Below are 17,160 nucleotides of genomic sequence, written 5' to 3'. Positions count from 1 at the left end.
AGGCAAAAGCGGCATATGGCACAGATATCTGCAGGGAGGGGACTCTCTCCAGGTTCAGTACTACACGGACCTGTGCAGTATCACGCGAGTGTGGTAGCACAAGGACATGGAAAGACAGGATCAGAACATGGAGTCACTGCATGTGGAGAGAAGGGGGCAGTATGGAGCTGGGCCTCAGTGCCAGTGTGGGGATGGGGGCCCTTCTGGAGAGGGGCAGTCGTGTCAGCGCCCGCCTTCCCAAACTCACCTGAGGGGTTCTTGTGTATCTCCACCTCGCTGTCCACCTCACTGTTCGTTCCCAAGGCGTGGACTCGGCTAACCCTGGGCCGTGCTTCTGAGGGCTCATCACGGGACCAGAGGACAGAGGCAAGACCCTCAGGGGCCGGTGCCGGCGAGGCCGACGGAAGGGTGGGAGTGGGGCTGGGCAGTCACTGGCCCTCGCTCAGGGTCACAGGAGGTGGATGGCAGGCACAGGGGAGCCCTGGGGTAGGTGGACCCGTTATGGATGCGGCCAGTTCCCAGGAAGCCCGAACGGCTGCGTCGCTCCCACTGGCCATGCGGGGGCGCCCCCGCGGGCTGACCGCCCCAGGCTGAGATCCGCGCCCACCAGCCCCGCCGACGGTGCCCGTGAGGGGGGCCGCTCCGCTCCCAGCAGCCACCGGGGGCCGGGGCCCACTGCGGTGCCAGCCGAGCTCTGAGGCTGTAATTACGCGTCTCTGTCCTATGGGCCGAGTCACGGAGGGCGTCCGGGAAGGTGTTTTGTTGTCGCCTGTGAATCAGGAGCTCATGAGAAAAGTGGTGGCTGGTGCAGCAGAGAAATTAGGGCCTTGGTGCTACGGCACACGGCCCCCAGCCGCTCTGCCCGCCGCCCTCAGCCCCTGCTGGGAGCCTCTGCAGACACCGAAGCCCCGAGCCCCCGTGCTCGTGCATTCAGCCACTCCTTCCAGCACCTTCGGAAGGCTGAGCTTGTTGGACACGAGAGCCAGAGGAGATACACGCCAGGGGCTCCCGGGCCCACGCGGGCACGCGCACACGCCATACATACACATCCTCAGCTGCAAGCACACACACACACACGCACACACACCCGCGCGTGCACACACACACAAAGTACACACACACATCCGCAGCTGCAAGCACACGCGCGCAAACGCACACACTCCTGCAGATGCAAGCACACACACACCTGCGCGTGCGCACACACACAAGCACACACACATCCGCAGCCTCATCCACACACGCGCACACATCCTCAGCTGCAAGCACACGTGTGTACACGCACACACCCGCGCGCGCGCGCACACACGCATACACATCCGCAGCTGTAAGCGCACGCGCACACACACCCGCGCGTGCGCGCACACGCGCACACACACACACGCATCCGCGGTGCAAGCGCACGCGCACACACACGCCAGCACCGCGGGCGCACGTCCACACTTCCTACCAGCGCTGACCTCCGCCCGACACTCACGCAGGCCAGGCTGCCCCTGACGGCGGGGAGCGCTCCGGAACCAGCGGAGGGGGGTGGGGCGGGCCTGTCCCTCGCTGGCCGGACTCACCGGCTTTCTGTCCCCAGGGGCCACAAAGGACATGGGGAAGATGCTCGGGGGTGACGAGGAGAAGGACCCCGATGCGGCCAAGAAGGAGGAGGAGCGCCAGGAAGCCCTGCGGCAGGAGGAGGAGGAGCGCAAAGCCAAGTACGCCAAGATGGAGGCGGAACGCGAGGCCATGCGGCAGGGCATCCGAGACAAGGTGGGCGCGGGGCCTGGGGGGCTGCCCCGCACCCTCTCCTTCGCCTGGCTCCGTGGAGCACATCTCTGGATTGCACTCAGGAGCCCACATCTGCTACCCAGGCTCGCCAGGATGAGGGTTCACCTGTGGGCCCGCGTCTTTGCTGCTCTTACCAGTGGGGCTGTAAGGAGGGGGGCGCCCTGCTCTTACAGTGGGGCTGGCCATGGTTTCACCTGCCCGGCCTGATCGCTTTTCCAGCTGTTGCGGGATTAGGTAGGAGCAGTGAGTCAGGACCTGCCTCCAGAGGACCCACCAGCAGCGAAGATAGGGGTGTGTTGGGGAGCAGACACCTGCTGGGGTCTGCCTGATCACCCCAAGCTGAGTGTGCCAGGTGGGGGCCTTGCCTCTGTGGCTGCAGAGCTAAATGAGACAGTGGTCGCCTGGCCAGGCATCGGTGGGGGAGCGGTGCTGGGCAGATGGGGACGATGGTGAGCCCCTCCACCCGTGGGTCAGAGGCAGCTCCGGAGGGGTTCGGACGCGTTCTGTCGCTGGAGCCCCAGGTCTTCCCGGCCACACCACTCTAACCTCCGGAATTTGGCCCCCTCCCTCCTATGAGCCTTCAGCTCGGGAAAAATACCCACCTGCCCCAGGGTCCCCCAGAAATGGAAGAATGGGGGATGGGGGTGGCTGTGGCTGGGGGAGATCTGGCCCCCTTGCCGGCAGCTGTACTGAGTGGTGAGGGCAGCGTGGGTGGGGGGAGCACCTGGTCCCCTCTGCACCCAGCACCGTTGAGTGACCCAGCCCCCGGGTCCTGCCCCTAAGAGAATCTGCCTGACTCTCATGTCCGCTGAGCCCTCTTCCAGGGCTGTCCAGGTAACCCTCCCCACTTCCTTCCTGCGCCTGCCCTTCAGATGGGGCTCCCCCAGATTATTCTCGCCGGGTCCCGCCCACAGACCTTCACCCCGGCACACAAATGTGCCCGCCTTGTGCGTAGACACCCTGTGGCTTTAGAAGTCTGTTGGACTCTGTGCCCTTGGCTGGAGGGAAGCTCTCTTTGGTCTGACCTAGTTTCTGGAAGTGTTTCTCTCCCCCGCCCACGCTCCACCCCACAGGGCTCCAAGCCACATGTCCCTCCTTTCCTTTCCAAGCCCAAGGGCCACTGCCGTCCACCGTAAGGTTGTCCCAGAATGGTGACCCAGGAAGAGGGCCTGTGCTTCTTGGGCGAGGGAGCGCCTGGTGTCCGGGCAGCTTGTGACACGCTGTGCCTTTGGCTGACCTGATATCAGTGCTCAGTAGGGAGGGCCCTCTGGTCAGTGTGCCCGCTGCCAAAGAGTTCTCGGGGTGCCCCCGTCAGGTCCTCATCGAGACCCTCGTAGCACTCCTGGCAGTTGTTCAGGGTACATAGGGGCATGTGGGCTGCTCAGGGCTCCTGCTGAAGAAACCTAGATAAACCCTTCATTCCTCTTTCCTCAATGTCTGGCAGTTGCCCAAGGGGGCCCCAGCTCTGGCCACAGCTGGGCAGAGAGCAAGGCTCCCCCCCCCTCTCTGATCGCTGCTGAAGGTGGCCCTTGCCTCCCCCGTGCCTGAAGCCATCTGCAGCCTCAGAGAGGAGAAGGTGCAGAGGTTTCCTTCAGTACCTTTAGCGAGCTGCGTGGGGACATAGCAGCCCCCCCCTGACATCTGGAAGCAGAAGGAAGGCCCTTCTTGGAGAGCGAGGGCATTCCCCCCTCCGCCCAAGCACCAGAGGCAGAAGCCACCGCTTCTGGTGGGGCTGGCGAGGACAGAGGAGTGTACAGTGGGGTGAGTCCTCCGGCTGGGCGGAAGCGTGTCCTCCCCGGGGCCCGTGATCCTGTGCTTGTGTGTCCCCCAGCAGGAATCCGGAGCTTGTGGCTACTTGCCGACACCCACACGCTGCCCCAGTTTTCCCGCTTCATCCTTGTTAATGCTTCTGCTCCCGCGCATTCCCTAACGTGTGATCCGGAAGCTCAGACCCGGCCAACGGGCGCCCCTCTTTCCAGCCTGAGTGGGTCCTGAGCTCGGCCCATCAGGTAGACCACCAGCCCCCAAAAGCATGAGTCCAGCTTGCCCCCACCCGCTTCCCACCACCCTGAGACAGGAGGCCTCACGCTGAGCACGAGCTCCTGAGGAGCTGGTGATGGCCTGGGGGTAAGGGGCACACATTAGTCCCTTGGAAACGAATTCTTGCAGTTCCGGAGCCCAGAAGTCCCGAATCAGCATGTGGGCAGGACTGCCCTCCCTCTGGAACCTGCAGGAGAGAACCTTCCTTGCCTCTTGGAGTTCTCTTGCGGTGGCTCTGGCAGTCCTTGGTGTCATTGGCTTGTGGCGGTGTCCACTCCAGTCTTTCTCCATTTTCATATGCCTCTCTCTGTCCTTTTCTTTCTCTTATGAGGAAGCTCTTACTGGATTTAGGGCCCAGGGCGACCTCGTCTCCTTATCTTAGTTACATCTGCAAAGACCCTATTTCCAAATAAGGTCACATTTTGAGGTTCCAGGTGACAAGAGTTTTGGGGGGCACCATTCAACCCACTAGAGACGGGAGACCTGGGTAAGAGCTGAGGGCAGAGACACACACAGGAGACCGGAAATGGAGGGCTCAGGGGTGGCCAGGAGTATGGGCTGAGGGCACGCCTAGGGGGGCTCCACTTAGGGCTGCCACTGGACACTCGCCTCCGCTGGCTGTCCACGAGGGGCGGGCGTTGTAGCCACATCTAGGGGGACTTGGCCAGGCATGACGGTCTGACCTCACGTCACCCGACCAGGGATCTGGGGCTGGGTGGGCCGGCCAGCCCCAGAGCAATGGGTGATCCGCCACTGCGTGCACATGTCCTGCCCGCCCCTCCCACCGCTCCTAGACCACAGGCCAGGCCGGCGGAGGACAGGGCCAGCCTCCTGGGAGGGCGAGGTGGGTGGGTAGGGTGGAGAGGCCAGGGGTGGGGCGGGGTCACTGGTACCCCATAGGGACCGACCTCCCCTCCCCCCGCTTCCCCCCTCAATGCGGCCCCCCAAGCCCTGAGCCCTGGCTTCTGCTGTCGCTCTGGCATTCTCCGTGAGGGTACCCCCCCCCCCCCCCCCCCGGCACCAGGCACCCTCCTGGGTGGGATTTTGCCATCAGGGGTCTGGGTGGTGGTCTGTGGGGCCAAGGGTTCCCGACAGCCTTTCTCAGCCGCAGGCAATGTTCTCTCCGCCAATCCCGCGGTTGCAGGAGGGGTCCAGCCCTCTCAGGTACTGTGTGGCCCCGGCTCCAGCCCGGGGCCTGGAGACCGCTTGCCGGTCTGACCCCCGCCCCTCCCCCGCAGTACGGCATCAAGAAGAAGGAAGAGCGTGAGGCTGAGGCCCAGGCCGCCATGGAGGCCAATTCGGAGGGCAGCCTGACGCGGCCGAAGAAAGCCATCCCGCCCGGCTGTGGGGACGAGCCGGAGGAGGAGGACGAGAGCATCCTGGACACCGTCATCAAGTACCTGCCCGGGCCGCTGCAGGACATGTTCAAGAAGTAATGCCCCGGCACCAGACACAGCCCGCCTGAGCCCGGACCCCCGCCCCCGCCGCCCCCCTTGCCTACCTACCCCCTGTACATGCCCTCCTCGGAGGCCCCTGAAGGGATGTCGGGAGCAGAGTGCAGTCCCCCAATGCCAATATAAGCCATAGTCCTAGACCTACCCGCCCCATGCCCCCTCGCGCCTCGGAAGCCTGCGCTCACCTCTCGCCACCAGCCCACTCCCCTCACTGCCATTGCCACCGCCTGGGGGGGAGGGGTGCCCGCCCCTCCCCAGGGCCCCCGTGGACCGGCCCACGTGCTCCTCTGGGTTGGACCCTCCTCCCCCAGAGCCTGGGACGTCCCTTACTGCTCCCGCCCCTTCACACCCACCCAGCAGTGCCCGAGGCCAGGGCCACCGAAAGGGCCAGCATCCCGACCTGCCGTCGGTGCGCCGTCCCTGCGTTGTTGGGCGCTTGTCCCGTCCCAAACTCAGGAGCACAGCCATAGTGGGGGGAAGGCGGGCGTGCGGGCTGGGAGGGGAGCTGCGGCAGGGGTGGGGAGCCTCCCCCACCCCCGCAGTGACACCTGGGCTGCAGGGTCTGAACCCTACTGTCTGCAGGTGGCCCACCTCCACCTGCACCCCTCACATTGTCCATCTGTCTCAACCTGTCCTCCATCCCCCTTCTCGGCCCACTCCTCTGGAAGGCTTTGCTTTGGACAAATACCAGGACCCGGTTCTCTTCCAAACTAAGGGAAACCAAGCAATAGGCCTGGGGGAGCTCCGACACGCCCCCCCCCCCCCCCCCCGCCCCGCCGCCCGGCGCAGCGTGGAACAGTGCAGCCCCTCCCGCGCCCTGTGACTCCCCGCCCCTCTGCGTCCGTTGGCCCAGCCCTCTCCCCTCCCTGGTTGGCACCTCCTATCTTCTTAGCGGAGGCTGCTCTGGGGTCTCGGACTCCCCTGCCCTCACCCTCTGTGCGCCTGCACCTTCCACAAGAGCGGGGAGGAGGCTCAGGCCCTCGGATGAGCGCGGCACCTGGAGACGGTCCCTGAGGCCCTCCTCCGCCAGCCAGGTGCGGGCCCCTCGAGGTGGGGACCTGCCAGGCGGCCCCACCTCGGCGCAGGTGGAGTCTGTGGGGAGCCACCGCGGGCCTCCCTGACCCTCTGTCTCTTCATCCTTGTTTTCCTTTGCATCACGATATGTTGAATCTCAGGTAAATGAGGTCTTACGTGTTTGGGGAGTTCTATCGGGACAGAAGGCCCGTCGCCTCGGTGTCCGGGGGCCCCTTTCTGTCCGTGTCACACATTCATCGCGTCCACGTGTTGTGGGCCAGGGGCGCGGCCCCACGTAGCTCTTTAGAGAAGCCATAACAATAGACTGCAATACTACCTTCGGACGCCCTGCGCCCTCCGACTCCTCCCGGTCCCGTGTCTTTTTTAAATGCCTGTTTTCACACGTCAACAAGCCTGCTCCGAGCAGACAGGGCCTTGTCTCGTAGAAACCCCGCATCCCGTTCCCAGCGCATGGGGCGCCCGGAGCCGCCAAGCTTAGCGTAGACCGTGGATGTCGTCCGTCCTTCTGTCCTTGCGCCTGCCTCCTCCTGCATGTGGGGGGCCGCCGCGTGTGTTCTCTCTGGATGGAATCACAGCCAATAAACACCATAGTGAGTTCACACCGCGTGGCCCTTCTCTCCGGAGTCCTGAGGCCCTCGCGGGCGGCCGACGTGGGCAGACTGGGAGGAGGGCCCGGACCCTGTCGGATGAGCCTCGCTTGGTCCGATGTGCTGCCACATAGGAAGTCCCTTCCCCTCTTGCTGGGACGACTGCAGGGTCTCCCCACCGCCCTGGCCCAGATTCACCCGTTGCCCCTAAGGCAGCCCCAGAGTAATCATCTAAAAGGCAGACCAGCGCCTCTGGGGCTCCCTGCCCCCTCCCCTTTGGGGCTCCCTGCCTCCCTCTCCCTCCCCCCTCCTTCCATGAGCCTCCCGCTTGCCCAGACCCCTTGACAGGCCTTGTCTTCCCCACAGCTATGCCAGGCCGTTGGGGGCTCAGGTCCCCACTGTGCCAGCCATACTTTAGGCCAGTCTCCCCCCCCCCCCCCCCCCCCACCTTAAACTCCTGCACAGCCCTGCGGGTCCTGCCTCTAGTCTGTCCTTTGGTGACATGTCTCCTCCCCGTGTCCTCAGGGAGGCCTCTGTGCCCTGCTGGAGCTCTGGGTCCCACCCTCACCCCCTAGGGGAGCCTGCCCATCTGGGCTGGTGCTTGTGGAACTGCCAGCTCTCTGGCCTGGTCGTGGGCCCCCACCACGTCCTTCCTACACCCAAAGCCCACCCAAGGTGCCATGATTACTTGTATCCTCAGAGAGGACTGTTTGACCTCCACTCTGAGGGCCTTGTGATTTTCCTTATACTGCTGGCCAGGAGTGCTTTTGGCCCAGTCTTGCAGGTAGAAGGGCCACGCTCCTCCCCCACTCTTGCCCCCTGCACCCTCCCCAAGCTGTGCCCCCAAGGCTGCTCGCTCTAGAGCCACTGCTCCTCTGCCTCGGCTTCAGAGGCTGGGAGGGGTAGGGGGGGTCTGGGAGGACCTGCCTCTGGGGAACGTCTGGCCTTCAGCCCCAAGTACCACCCAGGGTGCCTTGTGCCTCCTGAGGCTCCTGAGGGAGCCACTGTCCACCCTCCCTCCTTGGACCCAAAACACTGACAGAAGGTTTTGCAGCCCACTCTGTCTTTGGGCTCTGCATGCCACCCCCAGCGTGGCCAGTCTTAGAAGGGCACCCAGGGGCACCTGGGGGGCTCCGTCGGTTAGGTGTCCAACTCTTGATTTCGGCTCAGGTTCGATCTCGCGGTTCAGGAGTTTGAACCCGGGGTCGGGCTCTGTGCTGACAGTGCGGAGCCTGCTTGGGATTCTCTCTCTCTGCCCCTCCCCTGCTCTCTCTCTCAATACATAAATAGACATTAAAAAAAAAAAAAAAAAAAAAAGGAGGGTCACCGAAAACGGCATCAACCATTCAGCCTCCACTCCCCTCCCCACCTCTCCAGCCTGGCATGGGCTAGGTTCAGTCCTGAGCAGCAACGTGGATTTGCCAGGTGACCCGGCACACCTTCCCTCTGAACGCTGGCCAGCCCTTCCGCAGTGACTGGTGGGTCAGACCCCTCAGGTGAGAGTGTCTGAGGACTCCAGGTAGAGGTATTTGTCCGCTCGATTTTTACTGAGCCCTGCGATGTGCCGAGCGGGGTGTTACGCGCCAGGGATAACTGAGGTCCCTCCTCCTGGAACTCCTTTTTCCAGTGGCAGGAGAGAGATGATAAAAAAGTAAATCAAGTGATTTCTTCTGCGGAGGAAACTGAGTGGGATAAGGGGGCAGACAGGATGGTGAGGATCAATATTTCACCTCTGAGGAGGTGCAGAGAGACCCCAAGGAGAGGAAGAGGGAGCCCCTGGGGGACTTCCATGGGAGAGCACTCCAGACAGAGGAACAGCCATGCCCAGGACCCTGAGGCAGGAGCTGCCCCGGGCCCTTCCGGCCGTGACTGTGACTCGGCTGACCACGGCCTTGCTCAAGATGCTTGTTTTAGGTCCACACTGCCTGTCAGCAGAGTCTCCCCTTTCTGCATGTTAAGTCTTTAGACGAAGCAGAGCACACGGTGATACCTGGCGCCCTCCAGAGCCGCCCTCCCACTCTGCAGGGAGGCAGGTCCTGCCAGATCCTGGCAGGGTGACCTCCTGCCCCAGGCGGGTTGGGTTTCCTGTCTCCTGTCCTCTCGAGTCCTGCACTATAGGAGCTATTGGCACCCACGTAAGTACATGGCGGTCAGGACAAAAGTGTAGAGGTCTGGCAGTAAGGACGCTTTGGTCCAGCCGCGCTAATCCGCAGCTAGACAAGCCCTGCTGTCCAGTCACAGCCAGCGCGGCTCAGGGAGCCCGGTCCCGGCCACCTGTCCACACAATGTGGAACCGTCTCCACCTGTCTCAGCAGGTTCCCTCAGGCCTGAAGGGCGGGGTCCTGTCGCGGTGGAGCGGGGGTCCCAGGGGCGGGTGGGGGATCGGCGCTGGGCTAGGGGCGGGATTGCACTGGGGGCTGGGGGCCGAGCTGGCGCCGCCCAGGACCCCGGCCGAGGGCCACTCGAGGCCGCGCCAAGACGACGCATCCGGGAGGCACAGCCCGGCGGCCCGTGCAGCGTAGCCTCCGCCGCCGCAGTCCCCTCTGGTCTCTGTTCCCGCCCACCTGACCGGCCTGAGCCAATAAACGTGTGCTCGGTAGTCCGCCACTGTTGGCTCCTAGAGTGTCACGTGGCGGGAGACTGGCCAATCAGAGCCGGGGAGGCACCAGTGTGCGGCTCCCGGCGATCGGGGGACAGCCCGGCGCGGGGTCCCCCCACTGTTCTCCCGAGGCCCGTGCGAGCCTTCCCCCAGTGTTCCCCGAGTCCTCCGCAGGCCGCAAGGGGCGCACGGCTGGGAGGCGGCCGCGGGTCCTGGGCGGGAGCAGCCGCCGGGAGGCCGGCACCGGAGAGGGGACACGTCCGGGCTGCCACGTGTGGCTCATCCTCGGACGCGACAGCACAGTCTCTGCCCTTCGCCCAGGGGCCGAAGCCAGCCCGGGTGGGGTCGTCCTTCCTGCTGCCCCCAGACCAGTGGCCAAGGCCGCCGCCTGTGGCGGGGCGAGGAGGCCCGGGAGGCCGTAGCTGGCCAAGCAGAGGTCCGTGCGGGTCTGAGGGCAGGGCCTGGGGCAAGGGGTGCAGGTGGCAGTGACCGAGGCTGGCCGCCGGGTCCACGCTGCAGCCCGAGGCGCAGCAGGTCGTTAGCGGGCGCACAGGGTCCTGCGCGGTTCACACTGGAAGGTGAGGCAGGCAGCGTCCTCCTGCTGCTGGTCCCGCGTCCCCGCTTCCGGGCCCTGCCCAGGGCTGAGCCCCAGCCCCCAGGTGCCAGTGGTGCCCAAGGTGATTTCTCTCAGCCCGAGGACAAGGCGTGCGAGTTGAGGGTTAGTTGATTTTTGCAAAACAAAACACTTATTTCTTGCACCCTTGAGTGAGTCCATGGGATTTATCCTGCATAGGGACAAAAAAGGACTTTGTGGGGAGGGAGGTGAGTGGTGTGGCCTGGCTAGGGAAAGGCCTGGACGGTGGGTGTCTCCCTCTCTCTCTGCTCCTCCCCTGTTCATGCTCTGTCTCTCTCGGCTTCAAAAATAAATAAGCATTTTAAAAAGTAAAAAAAAAAAAAAAACAAAAAAACCCCAAACCTTTGGTGCAGTGGCAAAGAGAGGAGGGCCTTGTGCTCTGTGTCCACTTGGCCAAAAATCTGAATGCTCTCCAAGGAGGTCTAGACTCCAGGGCCCATCAGTCAGAACTCAGCCTCTGGTTACACGTTTCCACTAGGCCCTGACCTTGGGGCTCAAGCAGAGGGGGACACCCCATCACACCTAGCCCCCTCTCTCACCCACCCAGGAATGGGCCTGGCTGGAACTTCCCGGCCAAGACGGATGATTGACACTGGGCACGGGTTCTCTCTCCTGTTAATTCTTCCTACACAGAGCAGAAATAAATAGACAATCAAAATTCACCCACCAGGAGACATTCACCTATGACTGGGGCAATAAATACACACGATGGGCCTGGAGGCAGGAAATGCTAAATAAACACAAGGGTGAGACAGGTCAAAGGCACAGACACAGCACCAACTGGCCGAGCTCTCGGTGACCAAAGGTGCGACACTGAACAACACAGGCAGTGTTGGGTTACAACTCAAGTATGGAATAAATACCCATTAGTCCACACTGATACGAATGAATGAATAAACAAAGTGGGGAGAAGAGAGAAATCCGCCATGCAGGATTCTAAATAGTTTACGTAGACACGGCCTTCAAGGAGATGGAGTAACCCCCTCACTGTAAGTCCTGCACAGTGACTTCCTTCCAAAGAACACAGTGTGGAAAAGGGGTGAAAAGACTAGCTTATAGGGAGAAACCTGATAAAGCCACCACCTCCAGGAGGTCAAGGTCAACATCTCGGTGATAGGTCCTGTTGATAGTGTGTGCCCTTGATAGGATGGGATGAGAAGGGCACTTCAGCTCTGTGGTCTTCCTCTCCCAAACCTGTTACCCTAATCGAACCGTGAGAAAAACCTCAGACTAACCCCAGTTGAGGGATGTTCTACACAATAACTGACCACCAGCACTCCTTAAAAGTGTCAAGGCCAGATAACACAAGGAATGTGGGCGAAAATACCACAGTCAAGAGGAGCCCATGGAGACACGACACCTAAAAAATGCAATATCCTCACTGAGGTCTTGGAACAGAAAAAGGACACCAAGGAAACCTAAGGACACCTGAATAAAGAATGGGCTTTACTTAATAAAAATGTGTCAAAGTTGGTTCATTCTCTGTGGCAAATGTACCGTACTTATGGAGGATGTTAATAGGAGGGAAAATGAGGTGCGGGGATATGGAAACACTCTGCATTATCTTCACAGCATTTTTTAAATGTTTTTTTTTTTTTTAATTTTTATTTTTGAGACAGAGAGGGACACAGCATGAGCAGGGGAGGGGCAGAGAGAGAGGGAGGCACAGAATCCGAAGCAGCCTCCAGGCTCTGAGCTGTCAGCACAGAGCCCGACGTGGGGCTCAAAATCACGGACTGCGAGATGGTGACCTGAGCCAAAGTCAGACGCTTAACTGACTGAGCCACCCAGGCACCCCATTCACAGCATTTTTTAAAATCTAAAACTGTTCCAAAAAGTTTACTTAAAAAATTCATCTGGAAAAGGCAGAATTCAATTCAAACACCATTAAGACCAGCAGCTGATGAAAGACCTAGAGCAGAAGGAAGCACAGGTTCACCCCCTAACCTCGGCAGCTTCGTTGCAGAGCGGCAAAGCCACATGGGGGATGGACAGTCCTGGGCTTCCCGAATGCTCTCCCGGCCTCCTCACAGGCGAGGTGGGAGCCGCTGCATGGAGGCAGGTTACGTGAAAAGAGAGAAGAGTGGGCAGGTTCCTAACGGGAAGGAGAGGTCCGAAACGGTTTCCTCCTGGGGATGTCGCCAAGTGCCCGCCTTGCTGCCCCAGTCCTGCTTGGTTGGGGGAAACCTGGCCAGGCTGCCTGACACCACCTCAGCTGAGCACGGACAAGGCTGGCTGCCCAGCCCCTGCCAAAGTCTCAGGCCGAGAGGCCTGCTGGGTCAGCAAAAGCCCCATGGCGCCCCAACGCAGAAGAAAAAGCAAGTCGTTCTCAGAAATGGTGGGGAGAGTGTAAAACCTCAGCATGCTGTATCTAAGCTGAAAATCGATTCTGGGTAGGACTGTACAAGCAGAAGAAAGTGGAAAGAACCAGCAAGGCAATCAGGCACATCACAGAGAAACAAGCAAACAAGCGAATACTGACTGCAAACGTGGACCAAGACCTTAACCTAGCAGGAAAAACCTCAAGAAAGAACATAGCGAGAACATGAACTCAATAAAATTCAAAGTTCTGAGGGAAAGAGCCTGTGGCTCGAGATCTGATTTGAGAATAAAGCACTTAACACATCTCTTCTGAAAATCAGAAAAAGATACAGAGGATTTAATGCAATTAGCTAAATCTGTACTCAACTGAAAAATGCATATTCTTTTTTTAAAAAAATGTTTATGGGGGGGGGGGGGAGACAGAGGATCCGAGGCGGGCTCTGCATTGACAGCGTAGAGCCCAATGCAGGGCTCGAACTCATGAACTGTGAGATCATGATCTGAGCCAAAGTCGGATGCTTAACCAACTGAGCCCCCCAGGCACCCGTGTATATTCTTTTAAAGTTCACATGAATATTTACAAAAATTACTGCTGATTAGGCCATAAGCTTGTCCCAACAAAATTCATGGGGTTGTCACAAGACAGAACATGTGGTCTAGCCTCAGGGCAACTAATCCGAAGATCAACAACAAAGATAATTAGAAACACCCATATGCTTGGAAGTTAAACTTGTAAATTATTTTAGGCCAGAGAAGACACTGAAATGGACTGTTGTGTGTTTAGTTCGTCATTAGTGACCACTGAGAGAATACGCATGCGGAGCTCACAACCTAGTAGAGGAACAAAGGAGTGGAGAAACGTGCTTAATCTAATAGGGGACAGGAATGGAGGGGGGAAGGAAGTGAAGAGACGGACCAGGACAGTGGAGCACTAAGTGCCCATAAGTCCCCTTATCTAAGATGCCAGGATGGCCGTCTGCGTCCCGGGACCCGGATTGTTGGCTGCCGGTCACCGCCCAGCTGCCGGTGTCTGCTGCTCTTTGCCACAAGGCGGCTCCCCTCGTGACACAGCCAGAGGCCCCAGGGAGCAGGCACCCCGGGTCTGGCGAGAGGGGTGAGCCACCCCGGCTCCTTCCACCCTCGAACAAAGAAGGGGAACAATTGCAAGATGGGCACCATCGCGCACCCCGAGCTCCCCCACGGAATGAACGTCGTGAAGCTCAAGAGACCACGTCTTTTGTGTCCGTTACCTTCTCACCCAAACCCACTAGAAACACCCTGTAGCGGAACAAGTTGGGTGGTCACTCGTCACACACGACGGGGACGTCTCGGTGAGAAAGGACTTCTGGGATGTGGCACTGGCTGGTTTGCGGGGAGGGCTCGGGGAAGATACGCCAGGGATCTGCATACACCTCATCTGGGGGGGAGAGGCCTGGAGCCAGGCAAGTTCTGTGATTGGTGAAGTACAGGTGTCACTCCCGCTGGCCGGGACAGGGGTGCTGGGTCGTCGCTGTGGCTCAGACAACGTTTATATGTTGTCTGTGTTCAGCGTGATTACAAAGTGCTCCTGGTCCTGTCTTTGTCCACCAGTGTGGCCTTGCCTGGCTCTACGGTCCTGTGAAATTGTGTCTGTGCAGTGGGGACCCCAGGGCCTTCCCGGGGGTGGTGGGCCAGCCCCTGGAAGTCACAGCTGCACTTCTCTTTCTCACTCTCTGCCTTCCCTCCCTGACCCGTGTCCTCACTTCCCACCTGCTGGTCCCTGTACCTCTAGGTGAAGGACTGAGATACTTTGGGGTGGCCTCTAGGGGGAATACAAATGACGACAGTCCACACCAAGAGTGGATCCAGGAAGCGGGTCCCCTGGATGGGGTTGGAAATGATTATTTGCTGCCCCTGGTGAGAGGGGACATCACTCCCCGGCACGCGGTAGCACCCAGTTGCCACAGCCGTCACTGGCAATGCACCAGGCTCCAAGGCCACAACAGCCCGGTGGTGTGTGCGCCCTGGTGCGGCTACACAGTGACGCATGGCACCAGTCCGCCACCATTAATTGTCCTCTTATTGATGAACCTTGAGTCGTCATCCGGTTCAGTCATGAAAATAAGCCACTACGCAGTCTTCCTATGAACATTTCTCTCGGGTAACGACCTATGGGTGGCACTGCCGGGTCACGAGTAGCTGTATTCCTAACCGGAAGAAATTGTGAAACGGTTTTCCGAAGTGGTTGTGCCAGTGCTATTTGGAGAAGAAGCGACCTATTCTCGTCAGGGCTGGCCGTTAATCTCGGTCTCCGTCCATTCAGCCTGCTTGAATCAAAATCCCACGGCCTGGGGCTTAAACAACAAACGTGTCTTTCTCACGGTGCTGGAGGCTGCAAGTCTGAGATCAGGGTGCCGGCAGATTTAGGGTCTGGCGGGAGCCTCTTCCTGGTTCACAGGTGGCATCTTCTCACTACGTCCTCCGTGGCGGAAGAGGCAGGGGAGGTCTCTGGGGTCTCTCTTATAATCTCAGTCATGACCGGATCACCCCAAGCCCCACCTCCCAATGTTATCACCTTTGGGGGTCAGGCTCTCCATGTAGGAACTTCGGGGGAGACAAGCATTTAGTCTGAAACGGTCACTGAAGTTCCAGTCACTCTCAGGGGTTTTTAGTGGTGTCTCATCTTGGCTCTAATTTACGTTTCCCTGATGACTAGTGGTGAGCACCTTTTCATGAGCTTGTTGGCCATTGTGTAGCTTCCTTTGAGACGTCCATTTAAAAAGTTGTCTTTTTTATCTTTATTTTTTTAGTTTATTTATTTTGAGAGAGAGACAGAGACGGAGACAGAGAGAATCCCAAGCAGGCTCTGCACTTTCAGCTCAGAGCCCAACACGGGGCTCCGATTCATGAGCTGTGAGGTGATGACCTGAGCCAAAATCAAGAGTCAGACGCTTAACTGACTGAATCACCAGGTGCACGTAGCTCATTTTAGTGCTAAATAATATTCCACTGTCTGGACGGACCACAGGTTATTACCCATTTGCTTATTGGACATCTTGGTTATTTTCAGGCTTTGGTAATCATGAATAAAGCTGTTATAAACATTTGTGAAAACTCTGTGTGGATGTAAGTTTTCTTCTTTTTCCTTTTTTAGAATACTATTTATTTAAGTAATCTCTACACCTCATGTGGGGTTTGAGCTCACAACCCCGAGATCCACAGCCACACACTCCTCCAAATGAGCCAGCCAGGTGCCCCTGGATGTAAGTTTTCAACTCATTTGGGTAAATACCGAGGACCGGAGCTGCTGCTTCATACGGGAAGAGTATGTTTATGGTTCTGTAAACCGACAGCCAACTGTCTTCCAAAGTGGCCGCAACAGTTTGCATTCCCACACCAGTGGGGAGCGTTTCTGGGCTCCACACCCACGCCAGCTCTTGAAGTTGTCAGCGTTCCGGGTTTTGGCCATTCTGATAGGTGTTTCCTTATGATTTGAATCTGCAATTCTCTAATTACATAGATTGCGAGCATCTTTTTATATGCTGTTTGTTATCTGCGTATCTTCTCTGATGAGGTGTCTGTTCAGGTCTTTTGCCTGTTTTTTCATTGAGTTGTTTGCTTTCACATGGTTGACTCTTGAGAGAGCGAGCCAGAGAGTGTGTGCGCAATTGGGGGAGGGGCGGAGAGAAAGAGAGAGGGAGAGAGAATCCCAAGCAGGCTCCACGCCTGCTCCAGTGCGGAGCCTGATACTAGGCTTGAGATCGTGACCTGAGCCGAAATCAAGACTTGGATGCTTAGCCGACTGAGCCCCCAGGAGCCCGTCTTATCTCTGACTTTCAAGTGTATGTAAATCTTGGATAACAAAATTGTCTGATGTGTGTTTTGCAAATATCTTATCCCAGCTTGAGGCTTGTTTTCAACGCTCTTAACAGTTTCTTTCACAGAGCACAAGTTTTAAATTTTAATGAAGTCCAACTTAGCAATTTTTTCTTTCATGATTTTGGTGTTGTATCTAAGAGGTCACTGCCAAACCCAAGGTCTCCTATGTTATCTTTTATGAAGTTTATAGTTTTGCATTTTTACACTGATGCCTGTGATCCATTTCAGGTTAATTTCTGTGAAGGGCGTAAGGTCTGTGTCTACATGCGTTTTTTTGCGTGTGGACGTCCAGCTGTTCTGGCGCCATTTGTTACAGACCGTCTTTTCTCCATTGTGTTGTCTTTTTCCTTTGTCAGGATCAGTTGACTGTGTTTGTGTGGGTCTATTTCTGGCCTGGCTGTCCTGCTCCACTGATGTATTTGTCTATTCTCTCACCAACACCTCACCGTGATTACTGTAACTTTATAGTGAGTCTTGAAGTTGAGTAGTGTACGTTCTCCATCTTTGTTCTTCTTCAATACCGTATTGGCTGTTCTAGCTCTTTTGCCTCTCCAGATAACCGCAGAATGTATTTGTTAATATTCACAAGAAAACTTTCTGGGGGGCGCCTGGGTGGCTGAGTCGGTTGAGCGTCCGACTTCAGCTCAGGTCATGATCTCACGGTTTGTGAGTTCGGGCCCCTCCTCGAGCTCGCTGCTGTCAGCTTGTCAGCACAGAGCCCGCTCCGGATCCTCTGTCCCCCTCTCTCTGCTCCTTCCCTGCTTGCGCTGTCCCAGACTAAATAAATATTAAGAAAAAAAACTCTTTAAAAAAAGAGGATCGCGTCATAATGATGAACTGGTACATTCATCAAAAAGA

General features: G+C 58.3%; 1 protein-coding gene across 2 annotated transcripts in view; it reads left to right on the top strand.

The window, feature by feature from the left end:
* Positions 1-6,901, top strand: part of CPLX1 (complexin 1) — a 32,759-nt gene extending 25,858 nt beyond the window's left edge. For both annotated transcript variants that reach the window (XM_078446395.2, XM_078446396.2), the window contains exons 3-4: positions 1,580-1,755; positions 5,052-6,901. In XM_078446395.2, the coding sequence (XP_078302521.1) occupies positions 1,580-1,755; positions 5,052-5,249 (374 nt within the window). In that variant the 3' untranslated portion in view covers positions 5,250-6,901. The remainder of the gene's footprint in view (positions 1-1,579; positions 1,756-5,051) is intronic.
* The last annotated feature ends 10,259 nt before the right edge of the window (positions 6,902-17,160 follow it).

This window comes from Panthera onca, chromosome B1, assembly GCF_046562875.1.
Source record: "Panthera onca isolate mPanOnc1 chromosome B1, mPanOnc1 haplotype 2, whole genome shotgun sequence".
NCBI lineage: Eukaryota > Metazoa > Chordata > Mammalia > Carnivora > Felidae > Panthera > Panthera onca.
This window is presented reverse-complemented; position numbering and strand designations above follow the sequence as displayed.